We start from the raw sequence: 25770 nt of genomic DNA, 5'->3' as shown, positions 1-25770 counted from the left end.
AAGAAGAGCTATGGTTTTCTGCAGCTGGAATCTCCAAAACCTGCAGCTATTCTTCCTGTTTTGGCTGCTTTGCTGGATGCTTTTTCCAGTGCCTTTGATGTACCTAATTCTCTGCCCCTGCTCCCAAGAAGCCTGATAATAGGTTGCCTAAGGATTGTTTCTTTTTATAAATGTCCTGCTGATGACCCCTCTGTGGTCTCTGCAGTCACTGATAAGACATCTCAATTGCTTCCTTCTCCCAAATTATTGCCTTCTGACATGGACAGCAGAAATATGGAAAGACTAGGTAAGAAGGTTTACACTTCTGCTACCCTGGCTTTTACGGCTATTAATAATCAAACCCATATGTCTAGGTATGTGTTAGAGCTTCATTTTCAGGCCTGTCAACTTATTTCTTATTTTACAGACTATGAAGGTAAAATTTCTGTTCTTTGCTTATTAGGGACCTCCTCTCAAGTCATTTGTCATTCTATCAAATGTAGTCATGATGTGGCCATAGGGCTGCCATTCTTGGTTCAGTGATGAGGAGATATTCTTGGCTTAGGCTTCAAACTCTACCTGCCAATATTAAGACTGAGTTGATGGATGCTCCTCTGGATACTAAACTTTTGTTTGGGGAAGCAGCTGTTGATTTGTTTACATAACTTCAGGGTAAGGCCTTACAACAGCTTAAATTTGTGTTTGTTTCTCCTATGCCTAAATTTCAGAGAAACTACCCACTAAGCCAGCCTTTTGTTCATAGGCAATGTCACCCTTTACTAAAAGTAAAAAGAGTAGCAAACAGGCTCCTCCTGCGAAGTCCACTCAGTTTTTAGGGATTCAAAAGCCTTCCTTTCCTGAAAAAACAGGTGCTGTATGATTAGCCATATCTTCCCAGCCACATTCCTCTTTCTCTTCGCCTTTCTTTTTCTCTTCCTGTCTGGCTTCAGATCACTCAGGATTCTTGGGTTGTGTATATCATTTGTCAGGGGTACATCACAGTGTGGAAATCCTGTCCTCCATTTATGGGCATTCCGCAGCCTGCTTGGGAACAACTTCCCTTTTTTTCCAGAGGTTCTTCAAGATCTCTTCACTCAGAGTACTATTCAAGAGGTACCTGTATCCCAAAGGGGGAAAGGGTTCTACTCCAGACTGTTTCTAGTGCCCAGGAAAGAGGGTACTTGGAGACCTATTCTAGACCTCTCACATCTAAACACTTTTCTGAAGGTGCCTTCCATTCAGATGTTGTCCCTTCAGACTCTGTTTTCTCTCTTGCTCCCTCAGGCCTATATGGTGTCTCTGGATCTCAAGAACGCTTATCTCCATATTCTGATCCATCCTCTTTTCAGGAAGTTTTTGCATTTCTCTGTTGCTTCCTGGCATTTCAGTGGCATTTTCAGTTCTCTGCTTTGCCCTTTGGCCTTTCTACTGCCATAAGGGTGTTCATCAAATGCCTCATTCCTGTGATTGCATCTTGCAAGCTTCAAGGGAACCAAATACTTCCTTACTTAGATGACCTACTGACTAAGGCATACTCTACACAGATGATTTTGTAAAATCTTTATTTTGTCATTTCCCTTCTCAGAGCCAGGGGTTCACATAAATTTCAAAAAGTCTTATCTGACTCCACAGGATCATCTTTTTCTGGGTTGCAGGATTCGGATGGTGTCAATGCTTGCATCCCTGCTTCTACCAAAGGCCTTAAATCTCTTTTATTACTTTCAAACTCTTGTTCCTCTAGTTTCTCTTACTGCCAGGAAGTTTCTGAGAGCTCTGGATGTCATGACATCTACCATTCCAATGCTCTCTCTGGTCAAGCATCATGTTTCACTGGTTTCTGGAATCAGTTTGGCTTCAACATGCTCATCATCTAGACTTCGTAGTTCCTCTTCTTCCTTCTCTTAGGCAGGAACTTTACTGGTGGATTCAGCAGCTGTCTCTGAATCCAAGAATCCATTTTCATCCCCTTCCTTCCTCTCAAGAATTGTTCAAAGATGCTTCAGACATGGGATCGGGAGCAACTTTTGGGTCCCTAAAAGTACAGGGGGTGTGGTCGCCTTGTCAGCAGAAGGAGCACATCAATGTCAAAGAGATGAGAGCTCTTCTGCTGGCACTTCAGGCCTTTCAACCCCGTTTGTATCCCGAGCTTCTAAAGGTGTTCACAGAAAATACCAGAGTAATGTGGTATATCAACAAACAGGGAGGGACGAGATCTTATCTTCTTTGCCATTTAGCACTTCTGTTATGGGATCTTGCTGTCAAATATCAAGTGACTCTTCAGGCAGTTTACTTTGGCAGATAATCAGAGCAGGTCTTTAACTCAGTCCCATGAATGGATGCTTCACAGGGTCAGGGATGTGTTTCTGGACATAATCCACCAGTGAGAGTACTCCTCAAGTGGATCTTTTTGCCTCCTGTCTGAAAAGACAACTTCCTCTGTTTTGTGCGAAAGTCCCAGGTCCTCTTGTGTGGAAGTAGATGCCATCTCATTTTCATGGAAGGGGGTGGTTCTTTATGCATTCCATCCCCTTTCTCTCATTCCAAAAGTCCTGTTCAAGATTCAACAAAATATTCTGAAATCTTGTTGGTGACTCCCTTTTGGCCACAGCAGCACTGGTTCCCTCTATTTCTGCATCTAGCCAGGGGCAATCATTACAAGTTACTTGCAGTGTGGATCTAATTGCAGAAGACTGACACTGTGGGTGATAGGATTTTGATTCCTTATAGACGCCTTTTTTTCTGCGGACATGCTGCAAGTTCTGCATAGGCCAGGAAACCTACTACTAGGTAATCCTACTTATCCAAATGGAAGAAGTTTTTTATTTGGTGTCTCTCTCTTGTAACCTGAACCCACTTACTGTGGATGATTCTTTGGTTCTTTCTTATTTCTGTGACTTGCTCAATGCTGATTTGGCCTAGTCTTCTGTTAAGGCCCACTTATCAGCCATCTCTGCTTGTCTGCCTTTATCTCCTCCTTTAGTTTCTACATTTGAGGTTAAACAATTTCTTAAAGGCGTCCTTAATATTAGACCTCACTGGGAGCCTGTTCCTCTTCCCTGGGGTCTTAATTTTGTTTTTTTAGATGTTGGCTCAGTCTTCTTTTGAACTGTCTGCTTCAGCTTCTTTGCAATATTGTTCTTGGCAGACTGTTCTTTTGTTAGCTCTTACTTCTGCCAGACAGGTGTCTGAGTTGCAAGCCCTTATGGCTCATCCTCCTTTTTTGATCTTTCATGAGGACAGGGTGTCCTTGAGCATAAATCCTTCTTTTATGTCTAAGGTGGTTAATAAGTTATCACTTAATCAGTCTATTAATTTGCCTACTATTTTCCCCTCTCTGCAATCTGACTATAAGAGGGTGCTTAATACTTTGGATATGCATAGACAACTCAGGGTTTACTTGGATAAGACTCAGGCTATTAGAAAAAATGATCAGTTGATTGTTTATTTTCATCCTTGGTCTTTGGGTTTAGCTGTATCCAAGCAATTTGGGTTTAGCTATATCCAAGCAAACGATTTCTTCTTGGATTTCTAAGGCTATTTCTTTTTGTTAAACTTTTCACTGCATGATCCTTCCTTCTTCTGATAAGGCTCATTCTACTAGAGCTGTGGCTTCTTCTGGTGCCTTTTTCATGGGCTTAGATGCTAATTCTGTTATCAAAGCAGCTACCTGGACTACTGTGCATACCTTTACCAAGCACTACAAGTTGGATGGTATTTCTACAGCTAGGGATGATTTTGCTAGTATCGTTCTTCATGGTTTTTATGGGAATCTTCTGCTCCTTCTTCCTCCCATGTTTCCTCTTCAGCTTTGACACTCTCCCATCTGTAAAGAATACTGCAGAGGTGAATGTAAAGACATAGTACAGTTGTGTAAAATCTTACCTCAACAGTAGATGTCCTTGCCTTCACTGTTGCAGTATTCATGCCATCCCTCCACCACCCCCTACTCTTTTGCCTTCCTGGATATACAGGTTACCTTTGGGGTTTCTTGGCCTGTGTTCCTACTGGGGCAATTAGTTCTGATTATGGTATACCTGAATGTCAGCATTATGCCCTACCCTATGCAAGGAGCATTTGAGTGCCAATTAGCATACCTTAAAGCAACAGTAGTCTTTGGTAGATGGGCTGAATGTCAGGCTTCCATGGCAGGGAATCCCATCTATAAAGAATACTGCAGCAGTGAAGGTAAGGAAATCTACCATTATGGTAAGATTTTATGCAGCTGTACTTCTGAAGTACAACTAATGGCAAAAGCAGTCACCCACCTCTGGCTGAGGAAAATTGCTAGCCAACTGTGATGACAAAGACTTTTTGCTTAACGTTTTTTTTTTTTATGGTTGGAAGAAGAACTGTTTTTGGGACTGGCAGTTTGTTCCATGGTCAAGCCAAATAACCATGCCTGTTTCCCAGGGAAAACAAGTAGCAAAACCCAGAACAATTTTTAAAAGTAAATTTTTTCACATAAAACACAGTAAAAATAATTTTACAACAATTTGCCAGCCCAGAAAAGTAAGGTAAACACAATTTCAACATAGAAAAAAATGAGTTTCAGACACTTTAAGCAACTTTTAAACTGACAGGAAAAAGTGTTCTCATTTAAAATTAGAAGCCTCATAAAGTGGCAACGGCTTATTGTTATTTTTTTTTGTGTGACTGGAAGAAGGAAGAACCAAGGAGCTGGTAGACTGTTCCATAGTAAAGCTGAAAAACATGCCTAGTTCTGGGCTAAGCCTGGTAGCAGTAGTGAGTAAACAGTTAAATATTAAGAAGGTCATTTCTTCCACCAAAAAAAAACTGTGAAAAGCACTTTAAACACTTATCCAAGCCCACAAAAGTAAAATAGCACAGCTTTAATCAAGGAAAAATACTTTTAATATAGTTTAATAACTTTTTTCCACAAACATAAAAGAAATGCTCCTGAATAAAACTTACTAAAAATCATGTCAGTCAACAAAAAGTTGTCCTAGCTTAAAGTTACAAATTTCACAGAAAAACAAGTAGCAAAACCCAGAACAATTTTTAAGTTTTAAAAGTAATTTTTTCACGTAAAACAAAGTAAAATTCATTTTACAACACTTTGCCAGCCCAAAAAAGTAAAGTAAACACAATTTCAACACAGAAAAACTTTTAAACTGACAGGAAAAAGAGTGTTCTCATTTAAAAGGAAAAGCCTCATAAAATGGCAAAGGCTTATTGTTATTTTTTTGTGTGACTGGAAGAAGGAAGAGCCAAGAAGTTGGTAGACTGTTCCATAGTAAAGTCGAAAAACATGCCTAGTTCTGGGGTAAGCCTGGCAGCAGTAGTGAGTAAAACAGTTAAATATTAAGAAGGTCATTTCTTCCACCAAAAAAACAGTGAAAAGCACTTTAAACACTTATCCAAGCCCACAAAAGTAAAATAGCACAGCTTTTATCAAGGAAAAATACTTTTAACATTGTTTAATAACTTTTTTCCACAAATGTAAAATAAATGATCCTGAACAAAACTTACTAAAAATCACGTCAGTCAACAAAATGTTTTCCTAGCTTAAAGTTATAAATTTCACAGAAAAATTTCAGTTTACATCATAAGTTTAAAAAGTGGAAGTTTTTCCCTCAAAGGGAAATTATCAGCCAAGCAATTGAAAGCTTTAGCTGGCCACTGTTACTTGAAAGCCTGCAAAAGGAGTGATCTTTAGTAGCAGGAAAGCTCTGAAGTACATGGCATCCAAGCCACCCTTTCTCCATCTCAGCTGATTAATGGTTGATAATGTGGAAGGTGCCCTTGAAGTTGTGGAAGCTGGCCAGCTGTTACATCCTTAGCAGAACATAAGCCATTGCCATTGCAGCGGTTATCAATATGATGAACTTTCTTAACATTAGATTAGGTAATGCCAGTGACTGCAGCTGTCAATTTGGAGTAATTGCTTCTTTCGGGAGGGGTGAACTACTTTTGTTCAAAACGTAAATAGTTTTGTCTATTTGTTCTAAGTTAAAGGGGTAGATTAGATTCTGGAAATGTATTTTCTGAGTGTTTTCATTCAAAAATGTCACAAAGGGTCAAATGGAGATGAAAAAGAAGCAACTGTATAACACAGTAGCCTAACAAACATCTGCATGCAAGTCAGTCATTGAAAATATACATTTGAATGAATTGTCATGCAAAATAGGTGGGAGCAATAGCTTTCTATCATATTAGTTACTCTTTCCTTATTATCATGGAATGTTAACAGTCTTACAAGTATAGACAAGAAGCAAAGAATTATATTAAGAAATTTAGGCTGCAAATACCAATGTTGCATGAGATACATTTGAGTAGAAATCAGCACATGAATTTGACAAAGAAAGGATTTCAGGATGCACATTCAGTAGACAAAGGAAAGAAGGAGTAATAATACTGACTGCTAGAGTGATTCCAGTAGTGACAGATGAGGGGGGAAAAGACAACAATGGTAGATTTGTGGAGCTAGAAGAGAAATATTATGCTGGCATGTTACGGAGCTTAAGAAAACTGAGCGAGAAACAATCAGCTTACAGCAAGAAATATTATTTACGGGTGGGAATTGGAAGGTGCTTTGCAATAGTTAGGATATATCAGGAGATGTAGAAGGGAAACTATAACAAAAGATGGTATATTTCTGAAGAAATATATGAGAATACTTGGTATGCAACATGTGAGTTCAGTAGTAGGAACTCAGACAGAATTTACATAACTACAATAACTGGGCTAATCTGAATAGACATTAAATTTCACAAAAGTTTGTGTAAAGACTTAAAGGCTTTGGCACACTTTTAACAACTATTTCAGATTATATACAGATAAAAACTAAGACAAAGATGGATAATGAAGTAAATAAAAACTAAGGCAAAGATATGGGTAATGAAGTAAAATGATATAATGGCACTTTCCTAATGTTACAAATATAAAGGAATGTAAGGAATGGGTAGTGGAAATGACTCGAGAGTTATCAGGGCAATACAGTTTTCTTCAGTTAGTGAGTTGAAAAATTAAAAATGGAATTTAAAAGCAAGGTGGAAATAAAGAGAAACAAATATGGGGAAGAACAAATAGGAATTATTTAGAAAGGCTGACAAAGGAAGTATTGTAGAATAAGGGGAATGTCACAGAATAACAAGAGGAGCAACTGCAGAGCATTAAAGGGAAAATAAGGGAGTATCTGGACAACATGTATGAGTTCAGAAAGATTGCTGTTAAGTGACTATTTTTGATAATACCTCCACAGCACAAAAAACATTAGCACAGCAACTTAGGCAAAAGACAGTAGTAAGGTTTGTCACAAAACTTTAAGAAGCTTAAGACAAGAAAAATAACTAACGATCCTATAACGGTATCAAAGATATTTCAGAAATTTTATGAAAAAAATGTATAAATTATAGGAATATGAAGACCAAGAAAAGGACTAATTGAAATATTTATTGAAGACTTAATTATGCAGACATCAGAGGAAAATGAGCCTCAACAATTAATAGCTAAGATGGGAACAGCTGAGATAAAGTGGAGTACCTCAGGGTTCAGTCCTGGGACCTCTCTTGTTTGGCATCTACTTCTCTGAAGTACAGGCCAACACTAAGGGAGTCTGGCTAACAAAGTTCGCAGATGACTGCAAACTGGGAGCCATTATTGAATCCCCAAATTATGTCGATACTCTACAAAAGGGCCTTACAAGAACAGATGCTTGGTGCCAGAGCCATGGGCTCAAGCTCAATGCCAAGAAATGTATAGTTATCCCCTTTGGGAAAAAACATGTACCCATGAATTACCACATAGGTGGCAGTACACTAAACACCGAAAGTGTGATAAGAGACTTGGGGACACAGGTGGACAATGGTCTCACCTTCAATAACCACATCGCCACAACAGTCAGGAAATCCTTCTATGTGGCACACCTCATCACTAAGGGCTTTTCATCCAGAAAAAAGGAGGTCATTGTCCCACTGTACTCGTCCCTCATTAGACCCATTGTAGAATACAATGCCCCATTTGGTATGTACCTCTCAAGACATCTGCAACAACTGGAAAGGCTGCAGAAATACCTCACTAAAAGAATCACAGGCCTAAAGCAGATGCCCTATGCTGGTCACCTTAAAAAACTCCAGCTATACTCTGTCGCATATCGTCTACTCCGAGGCGATCTCTGCTTAACATACAAGGCCATGTCAAACCCGGAGCTGTTGGACATGCTACACTTAAAGAAATCCCAATCCCTCAGAGCTACATGCTCCAAGGATTTAAACCTTGTCATCACAATAAACAAAACATGCTGGAGGGATAGGTCCCTGACCCAGAGACTCCCCAGACTCTGGAATAGACTGCCCATAAATGACAAGCAGAGCACCTCTTTGGCCCTCTTCAAAAGGAACCTTGATGATTGGATGGGAGAAAGGAAATTCACCCCAGTGATCACGTCAGTCGCCCTGCTAGACAGGGGTCCAGGGAAGTAAATAGTGTGGGAAGAAATAGCCAAGGAATTGTTATGGCTAGGCTTATATAGGCCCTAGGGCTGATAGCCTAGTACCAACCAATAAACCTATGATAAAAATAAAGATGAATAATAAGTTAACAGGGAAGTCTCCAGGAACAGATGGTATTCCTGAGAAAGTTTGGAAAGTTGGAAGAGAAAAGTGATAAATATCTGGAATGTTTAAACAGTATTTTAAAAGAAAGAATTTCCAGTTACTTGGAAGAAAGCTTTGGTGGCTGAACTACACAAAGAGGGTAAAGACCCTTCAGACTCAAATTCATGCAGATCAATTCCAATTTTAATCCATGATTATAAAGTATTTATGTCTATACTAGCTAAGAGAATGGCAAAGGTGTTGCCAAAATTAAGTGTTTTTTGAGGACGGGCCAACATTCCAAATTTACAGAAAATGATGATCCATAGAGAAGGATATCACAGTATCAGAAGGGATTTTATGAGGAGAGCAATAGTTATATTTGCATTCCCCTGATAGACTAATAAAATCAATTAGGAGGAAAAATGAAGGGACGAAGGCAATAATTAAAATGGGAGGTTATCTGTCTGACAACCTTTGTTTGAACAGAAGAACAAGGCAGGGGTGTCTTCTTTCCGTCTGTAATTTGCTTTTGATTTACATCCATTAGAAAATAAAATAAGACTCATAAATTAAGGATATAACCAGCATGATCATCAAGAAAAGTTTATCTTGTTTGTACTTGGAGAAATCCAGAAAAGGATATGCTGGTGTTGTGGAACATTTTGAGAAAGTTTCAAGTCATTTTGGGATATAAAATTACTGAAGATAAACCAAAGACCACAGCAGCAAATGCTGTACTCATGCATTAATTAGTTCAGCAATATCCACATTTGTGCTGACATGACAAGGTGAAGTGTTTAAGTGTATAGATTAAAAACAATTTTGTTTCAGCAAATAAGGATATGTGGGAGGAGCCTACTACTAAAAATACTACTAAAAATTGCACAAAACTGAGAAGCCACAGGTTCTTGATTATGGATCTGAATAGTTAAGTGATAAGCAGTGAAATTTTTAGACCCTTTAGATTTTTACACAGTTCAGGCATATTTTTATCAACCACAGAAGCTGTTTATGATAATTAATAAAAAGTTGAAGGAATTTATTCTGGTAGAGAAGAGAACAAGGGTACTGTGGGACAAGCTTATAATCCCACAAAACAAGGTGGTTTAGGATTACTTGATATAAAGGGATACTTTAGAGCTATACAGTTAAGGCTCATATACATAACATAAGCAAGAGCTTATAAATCAAAGTGAAACGGTATGATGATAAAATGAGTGAGGGGAATCAAGAAATCAAGAAAATTAGAGAAGAATTTTGGATGCAGGTCCTTAAGGAGAACAGTAACAACCATACAGAATATTATACTCATAAAGTAACAGAAAGTATTCTAAGAATTAAGCCAATACATGAATGGAGAAAGGAGATTTTGCCAGTAGAGATAACTGTAAGAATGAGTTTAGAAAATGGGCAAGAGAGGGCTAGAATTTACTGGAGAAAATTAACACAGGAACTGAGGTATTGGGAGCAAATAACTAGATTGGGAAATGAAACAGAGTTGGGTGAGGCCAAGCAGAAGTTTGGACTGCAAGTTAAAGAGTGCTTCACTACCAGGGATTAGTACCACAGTAAAATCAAACAGAAAGGCAATGAAGGACCGGTTCTGGTATGATTTTTTTTAGATGAGTCTACAATATAAGCTGCTCTTTAAAAAGTGATAATTTAGTACATCATATAAAATAATGCATGATACCTATAAGAATCAATCAAACAGTGTTAGCAAAGATTGGGAAGAGAGGCTGGAAAGGTGATTTACAAACGGACAATGGAAAGACATATGTATAGTTCCCATGTAGACAACAAAGTCTCATAGGTTTAGAAATTTACTTGGAAGTGTTTGCATAGGTATTTTTGTGCCTCAAGCACTCCAGTGCAGATGATTCTTAACTATACTGGTTTGTAGTACACATTTGTTAATTAAACAAAATTCCTACTGTGATACATAGCATAATAATGCTCTACTAGCTCACCAGTCAGTTAGGCTACAGATTAAGACATCAAATATACAAATCAGATTACCTACCCTCCACTGCAGTGTCATAAGATATAGCTTCTGGGTAGAGCAAACAGTCGGCTTGTCGTTTCAAATCACCAGGTACTAGGATCTGTAAGCCCATTGCCTGCATTAAGAATGGAAAAAGGAATTATCAAAATGTTTCTCACCAAGCATAGGTCCACCAGGTCCACGACGGTCAGGTAAAGAATCCATTCGAGAACCACTTAGTCCATAACGAGACAATGCATACACCAAACATTCAGCTGGTTTCTTAATCTTTATATCTGTCAAAACCTTCAATCCAGCTCCCTAGATAAGAAAATTTGGTAGGATGAGTAAGTTCTACGGCAGTAAAAGTAGTATTTAACTATGCAGTCTCCAACTTATATCATCATATTTCTCCATATTTTTCACTACAGTATGAGGGTTACATTTTTATTAGTTTTCTATAGTATCAATTCTACTGGTTATACATCTGGCAGGATGACTTGTCTATTTGAATATTGCAGATAAGCGTACCTATCTGTCCTGTCTGCTGCAATGGAATTACAGAAATAAGTTATTTTCTTAAAGTCAAGTCTCTCACTTAGATGTTACTTTTCTAGCTTGTACATTAAAATTATAACATTTTCTAGGCATCTACATTTAGCAGCTTTAAGAGGAATCTTCTATTTTAAGTACTATAAGGTGCTGTGACCTTTAATGATCTCTTCTGCATATTTCACTCAACAATATGAAGCAGCACTAATTTTATCATACATACTACACAGGATTAAACTATTTTCAGTGCTGTATGGTCTATTCTGTGAACTATCAAACTAGTAGTACAAGACTGTTTTACTTAATCCGAGACATAATAGTTATCTTTTGAATCTCATGTTCATATCTTTTAATGATGGTACTACAATACCATAATCTAATCTCTTCTTCACTGGATAGCATTTTGGCATAATAGTGGTCTCTTCATTTTTTATTTAAAATACACATTCTCCCTTCATTCAGAAAGACTGCTATCAAAGTCTGGATACGCTTGATAATTTAATCTTCAACTTTGGGTTTATTTAGATGCCTATTCACTTAGAACCAAAACATGAAAATAAAACATTAAGAAAGCAATAACAATAACAAAAATAATAAATATTAAACAATAATATGTTCAATAAAAGTTTAAGATGGTGTCAAAAGTTGATCAGCTTGTCTGTCATATAACACAACATAAAACAGGTAAGATTTAAGAGAGCTCTTCAGGTCTAGGAGTATTTTCTATAGGGTAATGAGATAGTAGATTCCAAAGGTATTAGGTATGGAAAACAAACAACCAGACTCCAAATGTTTCTAGCTATGTCCATGAAACTATTATCAACCCCAAGACTGTAGAGCTAAAAGCCTGCGGAGGACAATAAGTAAAGTACAGCTGTGTAGTTTACTTACCAAACAGTTGCTAATCATATGAATCACTTTTGCAGTAGCACTTACATATGGGGTGCATTGTGTCATGGAAATTGTTATGTCTAAACTTCCTACAAAGCTTAATGCTCCTTCCTTGTGCATCTTACATCCACTCTTAGCTCAAAAGGGCATGGTAGAACAAGAAAGATGCATAGATGCTTCAAAACTCAGACCACAGCTTTCTTGCCCAAAAACTAAAGCCAGAAGCATAGAGCTCTAAGTAATCTTGTTAGGAAAGGAAAAAGAGGAATACATCCCATTCCAGTCAGGGAAGGGGATAATGAGGGGGCTGGAGGAAGGACATTAGTACTGCCACAGTGACCTATCTGAACATCTACTGTTATGGTAAGTAAAATACATAACCGCATAATGTTCTTCATTATGTCACAGCTGCAGTAGCAAATACATATTTGATTGGATGGAGAAAGACCAGAGTCTAGGATTACCTGAAGAACAGCTTTAGTGAAGCCTACTCTGGCTCTAGAAATAGGATCTAGCTTGTAATGTTTGGTAAAAGTGTGAACTGAGAAAACGTATTTGCTCCTAAAATAGGTGGAGTCCACCCCTTTCTAGAAAACCCCAGGTGTGGCAACTGCTGTAACAGAGTAAACCTTGACATTCTGATTGGGATTTTTGCCATGGTTACAATAGCAGAACTTAGCAGAGTGGGTAGCCCATCCAGAACATTTTGCTCAAGATACTGTCTGTGTATGTTTTTATCTTCACAAGATGCAAAACGTTGATTAGACTTTCTAAAGTATGTATTTTTTTTCTTTATAAGATCTCAGTTGTCTATATAAATCCAGTCAATAAATAATTCTTTCTTTCTTGTTTTTTGAGGGTCAGGATAGACCACAGGAAGTTGGATAGTATGATGACAAGAGTACATTCAGAAACAACTTTAGGCATGAAGGAAGATTTGGTTCTAAGACTCAACTTGTCCTTGTGAAAAATAAAAAAAGTCTAACTAGACATAAGGGCCCACAATTCAGATAACCATATAGCAGAATTTAAAGCTACCAGCAAGGATATCTTCCAGATTAGAAACTTTAGAGAAGAGCTGTGATTGCAGGCTCAAATCAAAGGGAGGTTGTGTTAACTTTTCTAAAACAAAATTCAAGTCCAAGAAGGAGTTACTTTTTTACTGGTGAGCTTACATGTAAAATCCCTTTAAAAATTATTTGACTTGATACAAAAAAGAAAGAGGAAGGATTCAGTAGCAGACAGGCTGAAATGTCCAACAGATGTACCTTTATTGAAATGTGCACTAGGACATAACCGATGAATTCACACAAGTAGTGACTAACAAGCGGTGCACACACTTGAGATAACTCATGTCCTCTATTTTGGTACCAATTTGAAAATCTTTTCAGTTTGAATAAATAATATTTCCTTCTAGCAAGTTTTCTTGCTTCTTTCAATATCTGTTGCACTTCCTTATAAAAAAGTGCCTAAAACGGTTCAGCAGCCATAAAGTTAGGTTGAGATTTTGAGTGATGGGAGGAAAAAGAGTTCCCTTATTCTTTGTGAAGAAATACACTCTTTACTGAAATTTGTATTAATTGCCCCTAACCAGCTGCATGAGAAGGGAGAACCAGTACTGTCTGGGCCAAAATAGAGTTACTAGCAACATCTTCAGTAAGTACTGCCTGATCTTTTGGAGGACTTTGGAAATGACAGGAAAAGGGGGACTTCTGTCTGGCAAATGGTTTTATAGTAGCCAACATATGGTTCAGAAAGAGAGACAGTCACAAAATCACATACAAGAGTAGGCTTCAGAAGATATAAGATGCACACAAGTGCTAAGTCTCAGGTAATCACGGCCAGTGATTGAACTGAGAATTTCTATGCTTAATGTAGGTTCAATGACAGAACACAGCTTGGAAGTGGATGACATGATGATATGGAGGAGGCTACTGGACATCCTATGTATCCAAGAGACAAGATGGAAGGGCAGTGCAGCAAAGCCACTTGGCTTGGGATACAGACTCTACTACTCAGGAGGGAGACAGGCTAGAAATGGTGTAGGAACTGAGGTGAGAGAGAGAGAGAGAGACAGGCTTCAGAAGGCAGTGAGGGATATCATCAGAATTAATGAAAGACTCATGGTAGTTAGACTTCTGTGTAATGATAGGACAGTATTCATAATCTCAGCCTATGCCCTACAGCAGGGTTGTGATAGTGAGTAAAAAAGTGCATTCATAATTAGTTGCAGGACCTACTAGATACAGCAGGGCAACATGAATGGGTGTTGATAATGGGTGACTTGAATGCACATATCAGGACAGACAGAACAGGATATGAGGACTGCCTGGGCCCAGATGGGTGGGGCAACAGGAATATAGAAGGCAAGCCATTCTAGACTCCTGTCTGGCAAATGGCTTGATAGTAGCCAACACATGATTCAGAAAGAGAGAGAGTCACAAGTTCACATACAAGAGTAGCCAACGTGCAACTCAAGTAGACTTTCTCCTAGTAAGGAAAAGGCACTGGGGTAGAATTCATGATTGCAAAGTCATCCCCAGTGAAAGAGTCGACCCACAATATAAACCACTACTTGCCACAATAGAAAGTACAACTGATCAAGGAATTACGCAGGGCTCTAGAATCCCAAGAAGAGGAGGAAATAGGCGAAGTTGAACAAGAATGGCAGCACCTAAAAACAGCATGTGTTAGGACTACAGAAAAGATATGTGTTCGAGCCAGGTATGGAAATAAGCTACATAAGGAAAGCTGGTGGTGGAATGTAGAAGTCCAGGAAGTCATTAAAAGAAAGGAGTGCAGGAAGAAGTGGGAGATAAAAAAGACTGACAAGGCTAGGAAGGACTACTGGTTGGCTAACAAGCCAAGAAAGAGGTTGCAATAGCAAAGAAAAGGGCACCTAAAGCACTCTACCAACTTCTGGAAAGTGACTCAGTAGGTGGCACAAAGAAACTATATCAGGTTGCAAGACAAAGACAGAAAGATAAAGAAGACAGTCAGAAACCCTTCATAAGGGATGTCACCAACAACCTGCTCACCAGTCCACAGGACATCAAAGGCAGATGAAAGGAGTATTTTGAGCAGCTTCTGAATGAAGAAAACCCCACAGAAGTGGTACTACCCCAGAAACACCCTATAATGAGAGAAGAGGAGGAGCCCACCCTAGAAGAAGTAAGAACAGCACTAAGGAAAATGAAGTCAGGGAAAGCAGCAGGCTCAGATGAGGTCACAGCAGATATGATAAAGATGATGGGAGAGATAAGGGAGAAATGGCTCCTGAGGGTACTAATAACAGTGTGGACAGAAAGGAGTATCCCAGATGACTGGAGAATAAGCATACTTGTACTAGTGTACAAGAACAAAAGGGACATCCACAATTGTGGGCAGTACAGAGGCATCAAACTCCTATCACATTGCATGAAAGTTCGGGAGAGGGTGATTGATAAATGGATACGCAGAGTAGTATAATGTAAGATGGGAGATGAGCAGTTGAGATTCAAGATCAGGATGTAGCACAATTGACCCGATGTTTGCAGTGAGACAGATACTTGAGAAGGACCTAGAAATGATGAGAGAGTCCAAGACTTGGAGAAAGCATATGACAAGATCTCAAGAAAGCTGATCTGGGCAGTGCTGTGGTGGTTTGAAGTCCCAGAAACACTGGTAGAACTAGTGCAGGCTATGTACAAGGACCCAATGACTCAAGCACGATCAGTGTTCAGCCTCACAGAGGAGTTCCCAGTAAGAGTGCATGTACACCAGGGTTCAGCTCTGAGCACACTGCTGTTCATAGACTACATTAGCAAACATGTCGGAGGAGACAAATCAACAAAGTTGCTGGTGCAGACAATGTGACACTACAGACTGACTCTGAGCTAGAACTTCAGCAAAGGATAGGAGAAATGGAATGCAAAACTGAAGGCACATGGGATGAAAATAAGCACAGATAAGACAGTGGTAATGGCAGCAAATTGGGGAAAACAGAAGAAGCTAAGAACAGAGACAGAAGGATAGATAGTGGAACAGGTAAACAGCTTTGAGTATCTGGGAGGGGTGGTTGAGGAGAAGGGAAGTCTGAATGAAGAGGTCAAAGCTAGAATCAGAGGGGCTGCAGCCAACTGGCATAGTTTGTCAGATGTAGTCTATGACAGAAGAATTACACGAAAAAGATCAAGCCTTCACAAAGAGGTGCTGGATTTATTTTTCAAACTGCAAGTAAGCTCTTTCATTCCAAAAAGCATTTACAAGGAACTGCATCAGACAATTACAAAAAAATGACTGCCTGGTTAAATACTTTTAAAACATGACATCACTTCCTGACTCGCATTTAAAAGCAGTGACTTACTTGAACAAAAAAATGTGATTTAAAACCATATACATTACGAAAAAGTGAAACATGTAAATGTGCATGAATACTAAAATATGAACCCTGACATTAAAAACTATGAAGTATTTTAAAAAACAAACACAAAAAATGTGTATTCATACAATTTACATACATATGACATTTCTGACTTAATAATCCTTCAGAAAATGCATGCTGTTGTTGATTATAAAATGTTTATGAGTATTTTTGCTGATAGATTGAAGACAATTATCCCCGGCATTATAGACATAGATCAGACGGGCTTCATTGTAAATAGAAATACTTTTGATAATATAAGAAGAACTTTAACATTAATTGATTTTGCAAATAGGAAAAAGAAAGATTTAACACTTATTAGTCTTGATATAGGTTCAGCATTTGATTCAGTAAGTTGGGACTATCTGTTTACCTTAATGAAATGCACAAATTTCTCTGATGCATTTGTAAATTTAATTGAACATTTATACAAAGGAACGCTGGCTTATATTAAGGTAGGAACATATGTTTCACAAAAATACCCATTCTTAAAGGTACAAAGCAAGGATGTCCACTTTCTCCACTATTATTCACTTTAGTAATGGAGCCTTGGGCTAATTTGATTAGAAACAGTACTGACATAGAGGGTTTTGAAATAGAAGAAAATACAACATCAAAAATTCAACTTTTGCAGATGATGTTCTAATTACATCAGCAGGATCTAATTCTTCTATGCAGTCTTTATTTGATAAAATGATGAATTTTAAAAGTATTTCTGGTTTAATATTCAATGAAGAAAAACTAAAATACTACCTATATATACACGAAAAATACTCTCATTAGTGATTTTACTAAATATGTACCCAACTCAGGTCAGATAACTTATTTAGGTATAATACTATCTAAAGATATTAAATCTATTATATATAATAACTATAATACCTGTTTTCTTAATATACAAAATCTTTTTAATACCTGGAATAATATGTTTTTACTATGGAGGAGAGACTTACAATTATTAAAATGATAATATTCCCAAGATTTTATACTTAATACAATCAATAATACTTTCACCTACAAAAATAACTATCAAGAAACTGAATACACTAATGTTAAATTTCTTATGGGCACCTAATAGACCTAGGATTGCATTAAAGAAACATACTAATAGCTGGTCTCAAGGGGTATTTCTTTTCCAGACTTTAATTTATATATTATCTCTTCTATTATAAAAGTTATTACTTTATTAATAGATCGGTCATATGTCGCAAAATGGAAAGATTATTGGGAGCTAATTAGTATGCACTTCATGAAAATCTCCTTAACACATAAAAATATGATTATAAATAACTCCATGTTGTGGTTGCTAAAGGAATTTTGTACTTCACCTATTACACCTAAACATATGGTCTGTTACCCATTAAATATTATTATTAGTTATCGTAACTTTATATTCATGCACCCTAAGTATAGGGAATGGAATTTTATTGTATTCCCTATAATTTATACTCAGGGTATGCTTATGTCATCTACTTCTGAAGGAGCTCATTTAGCTATAGATAATAATCTAAAGTACTGGTATCAGCTGATATCTGATAATAAAGTTAAAAATCTAGATTTCTTAAAACAAGAATTTGATCTAAGAGAAACTTGCTGGTTAGAGGTTCAGATCTTTAGACAACATCTCATTGATAGAATAGATCTAATGTCTATAACAGTTAAAGAATCTATTCCAAAACTGATTGATTACTTGATAATAAATTTACAGCATAAAGTTTCTGATAAAGGTAAACTTTCATATATATATAAAATTATCAGACAAGAAACTTTTACAATGTAGATTCATACTGGAATTATTTCACCTCTATTAATGGGGACCCACCAACTCAACAAGATAAACAATATATATTGGAATCTGCTTATAGAACTACATCTTCCATTGTCTGGAGACTTTATACATGGAAATTTTTACATAGATCTTTTTATACACCTTTGATGATGAATAAAATTAATAATAAAGATAATCTATGTAAGAGATGTAATGTAGAAATTAATGCTGACTGGGCTCATATGTTTTATGACTGTATGAAGTTGAAAGAATACTGGAAGTCAATTAATGAATTTTGCAGGCTCTTTTACAGATAATTTCATTATTTCTAAGTCTCTTATATTATTCAACACACCTGTACCTCAATGTGTTAAAAAGATTAAGCTTCCCTTGTTATGGTCTATCCTAGCAGTGGCTAGGAAAATAATAACTAGAAATTGGATTTCAGATACACCTCCTTCGTTCAATGAATTTAAAAATGTTATGAATATAATGTGTCATATGGAAATAAGCACAATTAGAATGAGAACAACTAGAAAAACATCACATTTTATTGTATGGGATAATTTACAAAATTTGTTAAAAAAATTCTAATTTCAATAGCACAATATTTTAGTTTAATTAATTGATTTGATTGTAGTGGATGTCTTTGTAAATACTTTAGTTGTTTTGTTGAATATTATAATAATACCTATTTTTAATTATTTGTATAAAATTGTTATGATATTTCTCTTATATGTTAAAACAATAAACTTGTTTTGAAAAAAAGAAAATGCATGCTGTCACCAAACATATTTTTCTACTAACTTTCTATGGTTATAACAGCAATATTTTAAACTTTTTCCTTGCTGTGACTTCTCTAACTTGAAGCCACTATATAATGACAGACACCAGAGTTTCAGACTTCATGCCCTTCAGAAACATGTGTACTAGTGCAAAACACATTATTCTAGCAACTTTAACTATATAACAAGACATATTTTACACTTTGTCCCTGAAGTTATTCCTCCCCAACTTGAAATCACTAGATAATGAAATAGACATTTTGAGTTTCAAACTTCATATCCTTCATACTATATATCTCTATATGTATATATATATATATACATATGAATGAAATTCTCACTAAAAATTAACTAATACAAATAATTATATCTATTCAGGGCTTTCAATTTTAAAATACTGGCTATAGCATGTCTATCTATTCAGGGCTTTCAATTTTAAAATACTGGCTATAGCATGTCTATAGCCAGTATTTTAAAACTGAAAGCCCTGAATAGATAGAATTATTTGTATTAGTTAATTTTTAGTGAGAATTTCATTTATATATATTGAATTTTGCGAAGAGCAGAAACTTGATTAACTTAGATACAAAATGGGCCTTAAATTCCCTTCTTTCTGGGAACCAGGAAAAGTCATTATTTAAAACCTGGTCCCCATTACTCTGAAGGGACTGGTTATTCAACCACTTGACACAGTAATTCTGCAATGATTTGAGGCATGAGTTTAAGCTGATGTTTTCAACCCGTGGGATCTCCATTGGTATGTGTGGGGATGCCCACTGGAGTTTATATTCTTGCTCTATGATGTTTCGAATGCAATAGTCTGTGCTCAGAGGCATAGAGAAAGCTCCCCTATGATTTTCAAATGAAGGCCAGGATAAGAAGGAGGAAGGGGAGGAAAGGAAGCAGGGATCATCAGACGTTTCTACTTCAGGATGTTGATCCTTGAGACCCATTAGATTTCTTTTTGACATCACCTTGCCACTTCTTTTAGAACTATTCTTTCCCAGATTTCTGCTGATTGCATTTTAAGGACTTACAGAAAATTGACCTGGATAGGAAGGATAGTTCCTCTAAAATTTAGGAAATAAAGATAAATACAGTTGTTTGATTCCCTTCATATCTCCCTCTCTCCTCTGACTTTTAAAAACGTTTGCATAGGTGCTATCAAATAAGAAGTCCTTCTGCAGAGGAGCATTTAACAATTAAGGTTTCCACATCCTCTATGAAGGAAGGAAGTCTTAGCCATGCATGTTTTCTCATACATTTTCCAGTTGCAATTGCTCTGAGGACATAAATTTATTTAGTTATTTATTTTACAAACTGGGCATGGATCCCATTTTCAGCAGAGGCTCAGGGAGAAAAGCTCCACAAAGGTTAGTACATCAAATACAGTAAATACAATACACGTTAATAAAGTGCAGTGCAGAGTCAAAAAGTTAATAAGTTACAGTTTCAAGGCCAAGAAAAGAGCAAAAAGTAAATATACTATAAGGAGTACAGTGTGTTACAATAAATAATACAAATCTAGGACCCAGTAAAACCTGTCAGGTTTTTTACGATCTGAAGGCTAAGAATCTGGGGACATAGAAGCAACTGCATGAAGGTACAGTTACAAGTTTAGGTCAAGCTTAGGGGTGTCTATATGCAGTAAAGTACAATTGTCTAAGTAAAACTGCCATAACAGCAGGGGCTCAAATGATAAATGCTGCAGTAGCCTAAGCTATTTGTTAAGTATATATCAGCCAGACAATTTCCAAAGCTTCAGGGCACCTTCCACACACCCAAACTTAGTCAGCTCAAATTGAGCTGACTTAAAGTCAAGTTTAAGTGCTAAGCCCTTCAGAGCTTTCATGCTAATAGAAACAAAGGAATACTAAAGCCCTGACAACAGAATGATAGGAAAAGAATGAAAAATACATGTCCACACCCTGGCAAAAAAACAAAAAATAATACAAAAAAAAAACCAAGGGGAAAGGAGGGAGCAGCCATTGCAGCACTGATCATTTGAACATCAGCTATTATGGTAAGTTTATTTATTCAGCTGCACTATGTACATCACTGCTGCAGTAGCCTAAGTTATATGAGTAGATTACCATAGCTCAGAGATTGGCACCCTGACTGGAGAACAAACATTCTCCAGCAGCGTGTTAATCTACATATAATGCCTGCTGAAAAACGAGACTGCCACTTCTCAGCAGCGTATCAGGTTGCCGTGGATGTCAGACTGAAAATAGCCTAATGGCCTCCATTATTTTATGCTTGCTAAGCAGTACTTTTGCTGTTTAGCGAATGTAAAATATTTAAAAAAAAAGAAAATTAAAAAAAGTGTGTGTGTGTGTGTGTGTGTGTGTGTGTGTGTGTGTGTGTGTGTGTGTGTGTGTGTGTGTGTATGTGTGTCTGTGTGTGTATGCGTGTATGTGGGTGATAGCGAGATTGATTGAGCCATTATTTTATACTCGCTAAGAGTGCTTTTACTGTTTAGCAAGTGTAAAAACTAAATGACACAGAAAAAAGTGCGTGTGTTTATGTTTCCGTGTGTGTGTGTGTGTGTGTGTGTGTGTGTGTGTGTGTGTGTGTGTGTGTGTGTGTGTGTGTGCAGGCACATTGTTTACATTTCTGTGTGTGAGTGTATGCTTGCCTGCATGCATGAAAGTGAGGTGTGTTTGAGTGAGAGAGAGAGAGAGAGAGAAAGATTCAAAGCCATCAAGCACTGGTAGCAGCAGCTGTTAACAGGCCTGCGTACCTCTCGACCTGCGGCATCAGGTCTCATAACACTCCTAGGTGGGAGTTATTTACAGTAACACACACCCTGTTTGGCATTATTCCTTACTGAAGAACTGGAAGGAGGAAGGAGAAGGGTCCAGGAGCCTCTGGAGAATTGTCTCGGCAAAGCCAATCTCAGACCTGGAGAAAGAATGTAGTTTACAGTATTTTGTAAAAGTATGCACGGTAGCCCAAATTGCTGCTTCCACAATACTTTTATACTCCAACCCTTTCCCAAAAAATTAGATGAAGTCAAGGTCCTGGTAGACTGTGCCTTGAACCTACCTGGAATAGCTTTGCTGTGATCAGAAAAAACAAAGTTAATAGCCTGAGATAACAATTTGGAAACAATCTACTTTGACATAGATTGTCCTTACTTTTTAAATTCACAAGAAATGAACAACTGATTAGAAAGGACAGATAACGTGGCCAAGCCAGGTATGGAAATAGGGTGCATACAGATAGCTGGTGGTGGAATACAGAAGTCCACAAAGTCATCAAAAGAAAGAAGGAGTGCAGGAAAAAGTGGGAGATGGAAAAGACAGAGAAGGTTAGGAAGGAATACTGGTTGGCTAAAATGAAGCTAAGAAAGGAGTTGCAATAGCAAAGAATAGGACATAAGAGGCACTCTGCAAGCTTCTGGAAAGTGGCTCAGTAGATGATACAAAGAAACTATAATCAGGTTGTAAGACAAAGACAGAACAATTAAGAAGATAGTCAAACATCCTTTATAATGGATGCCAGCAAGAACCTGCTCACCAGTCCACAGTATATCAAAAGGAGATGGAAGGAGTACTTCTAGCAGCTTCTGAATGAACAAAGGAATACTAAAGCCCTGACAAGAGAATGATAGGAAAAGAATGAAAAATACATGTCCACACCCTGGCAAAAAAAAAATATGCAAAAAAAAAAAAAAAAAAACAAGGGGAAAGGAGGGAGCAGCCATTGCAGCACTGATCATTCGAACATCGGCTATTATGGTAAGTTTATTTATTCAGCTGCACTATGTACATCACTGCTGCAGTAACCTAAGCTATATGAGTAGATTACCACAGCTCAGAGATTGGCACCCTGGCTGGAGAACAAACATTCTCCAGCAGCTTGTTAATCTACATATAATGCCTGCTGAAAAACGAGCCTGCCACTGCTCAGCAGCATATCAGGTTGCCGTGGATGTCAGACTGAAAGTAGCCTAATGGCCTCCATTATTTTATGCTTGCTAAGCAGTACTTTTGCTGTTTAGCGAATGTAAAATATTTAAAAAAAAAGAAAATTAAAAAAAGTGTGTGTGTGTGTGTGTGTGTGTGTGTGTGTGTGTGTGTGTGTGTGTGTGTGTGTGTGTACGTATGTGTGTCTGTGTGTGTATGTGTGTATGTGGGTGATAGCAAGATTGATTGAGCCATTATTTTATACTCGCTAAGAGTGCTTTTACTGTTTAGCAAGTGTAAAAACTAAATGACACAGAAAAAAGTGTGTTTATGTTTCCGTGTGTGTGTGTGTGTGTGTGTGTGTGTGTGTGTGTGTGTGTGTGTGTGTGTGTGTGTGTGTGTGTGTGTGTGTGTGTGTGTGTGTGTGCAGGCACATTGTTTACATTTCTGTGTGTGAGTGTATGCTTGCCTGCATGCATGAAAGTGAGGTGTGTTTGAGAGAGAGAGAGAGAGAGAGAGAGAGAGATTCAAAGCCATCAAGCACTGGTAGCAGCAGCTGTTAACAGGCCTGCGTACCTCTCGACCTGCGGCATCAGGTCTCATAACACTCCTAGGTGGGAGTTATTTACAGTAACACACACCCTGTTTGGCATTATTCCTTACTGAAGAACTGGAAGGAGGAAGGACAAGGGTCCAGGAGCCCCTGGAGAATTGTCTCGGCAAAGCCAATCTCAGACCTGGAGAAAGAATGTAGTTTACAGTATTTTGTAAAAGTATGCACGGTAGCCCAAATTGCTGCTTCCACAACACTTTTATACTCCAACCCTTTCCCAAAAAATTAGATGAAGTCAAGGTCCTGGTAGACTGTGCCTTGAACCTACCTGGAATAGCTTTGCTGTGATCAGAAAAAACAAAGTTAATAGCCTGAGATAACAATTTGGAAACAATCTACTTTGACATAGATTGTCCTTACTTTTTAAATTCACAAGAAATGAACAACTGATTAGAAAGGACAGGTAACGTGGCCAAGCCAGGTATGGAAATAGGGTGCATACAGATAGCTGGTGGTGGAATACAGAAGTCCACAAAGTCATCAAAAGAAAGAAGGAGTGCAGGAAAAAGTGGGAGATGGAAAAGACAGAGAAGGCTAGGAAGGAATACTGGTTGGCTAAAATGAAGCTAAGAAAGGAGTTGCAATAGCAAAGAATAGGACATAAGAGGCACTCTGCAAGCTTCTGGAAAGTGGCTCAGTAGATGATACAAAGAAACTATAATCAGGTTGTAAGACAAAGACAGAACGATTAAGAAGATAGTCAAACATCCTTTATAATGGATGCCAGCAAGAACCTGCTCACCAGTCCACAGTATATCAAAAGGAGATGGAAGGAGTACTTCTAGCAGCTTCTGAATGAAGAAAACCCCACAGAAGCTAGACACAGCCTACAATGAGAGAAGAGGAGCCAACCCATTAAAATGTAAGAACACCACTAAGGAAAATGAAGTCAGGGAAAGCAGCAGGCTCAGATGAGGTCATAGCAGATATGATAAAGATGCTGGGTGAAAGAGGGGAGAAATGGCTCCTGAGGGTACTCATAGCAATGTGGAAAGAAAGATTTATCCCAGATGAATACAGAATAAGCAAACTTGTGTCAGTCTACAAGAACAAAGGAGACATTCCCAACTCTGGGCAGTACAGAGGTATCAAACTCCTGATACACTGAATGAAAGTCCTGGAGAGGTTGACTGATAAATGGATATGCAGAATAGTAGAAAGTAAAGTGGGAGATGAGCAGTTCAGATTCAGATCAGGGTAAAACATAATTGACCCAATATCTGCAGTGAGACAGATAGAAGAGAATAAGCTGGAGATGTGGAAAGAGTCCAACTTGGCATTCCTAGACTTGAAGAAAGTGTATGACAAGGTCCAAAGAAAGTTGATTTGGGCAGTACTGTGGTGGTCCAAAGTCCTAGATACATGGCAGAATTAGTGCAGGCTATATACAAGGACTCATTGACTCAAGTACCGACAATGTTCTGTCTCACAGAAGGGTTCCCAGTGGGAGTGGGTGTGCACCAGGGTTCAGCTCTGAGCCCACTAATGTTCATACTGCTGATGGACTACATTAGCAAACAGGTATGAGGGGACAGATCAGCGAAGTTGCTGTATGCAGATGATGCTGCATTACAGGCAGACACTGAACAAGAACTTCAGCAAAGGATAGGGGAATGGAAATCAAAACTGAAGGCACATGGGATGAAACTAAGCACAGATAAGACAGTGGTAAGGCAGCAAATTGGAGAAATTAGAAGAAGCTGAGAATTGAGACAGAAGGGATGATAGTGGAAGAGGTTAACACCTTCAAGTATCTGGGAAGGGTGGTTGAGGAGAAAGAAGTCTGAATGAAGAGGTCAAAGCTAGAATTAGAGTTGCTGCAACCAAATAGCATATTGTGGTAGGTGTAGTGTATGACAGAGGAATGCCAAAGACGCTGAAAAGTAAGGTGTACAAAACAGTGGTGTGACCAGTACTATTGTATGGCACAGAAACCTAGGCATTAAAGGCAGAGCTGATGAGAAAGGTAGAGGTGATGAAAATGAAGTCCCTGAGAAGGGTGGTAGGATAAACAATGTGGGAGAGATAAAGAAATGAGGACATAAGAGCAGAAGCCGAAGTAGCTTCAATTGCAGAAAAGATCAAAGAGAACAGATTCTGGTGGTTCACCTACATATGCAAAAAAGGAGAAGACAATCTGGTGAAAAGGATTTGGCACAGATGGGAAGAAGTTAAGAGGATCAAGGGCATCTAGCAAAGAGGTGGATGGATTGTGTGAGAGAAGATCTGCGACAGTCAGGCATGAGTGATGAAGAAGGTAAGAGGCTGGTATTGAATTAAGAGAGATGACAACAGTTAACACAATACCCCAACCCCATGTAAAAAAT

The 25770-nt window shown here is 37.9% G+C and overlaps 1 protein-coding gene across 4 annotated transcripts in view; it reads right to left on the bottom strand.

Annotated features, from left to right (window-relative positions):
- The window catches only part of LOC122808806 (alpha-2-macroglobulin-like), a 2637399-nt gene that overhangs the window by 1240957 nt on the left and 1370672 nt on the right, over positions 1-25770 (bottom strand). For 3 of the 4 annotated variants that reach the window (XM_044079862.1, XM_044079863.1, XM_044079864.1), the window contains exon 17: positions 10701-10842. In XM_044079862.1, the coding sequence (XP_043935797.1) occupies positions 10701-10842 (142 nt within the window). Of the gene's footprint in view, positions 1-10560; positions 10658-10700; positions 10843-25770 lie in introns of all 4 variants that reach the window. The other variant, XM_044079865.1, reaches the window with a different exon arrangement.

This window comes from Protopterus annectens, chromosome 8.part0 (assembly GCF_019279795.1).
Source record: "Protopterus annectens isolate FY-2018-M chromosome 8.part0, PAN1.0, whole genome shotgun sequence".
NCBI lineage: Eukaryota > Metazoa > Chordata > Ceratodontiformes > Protopteridae > Protopterus > Protopterus annectens.
Note: the sequence above shows the minus strand (reverse complement) of the source record. Positions and strands in the feature narration are given on the sequence as shown.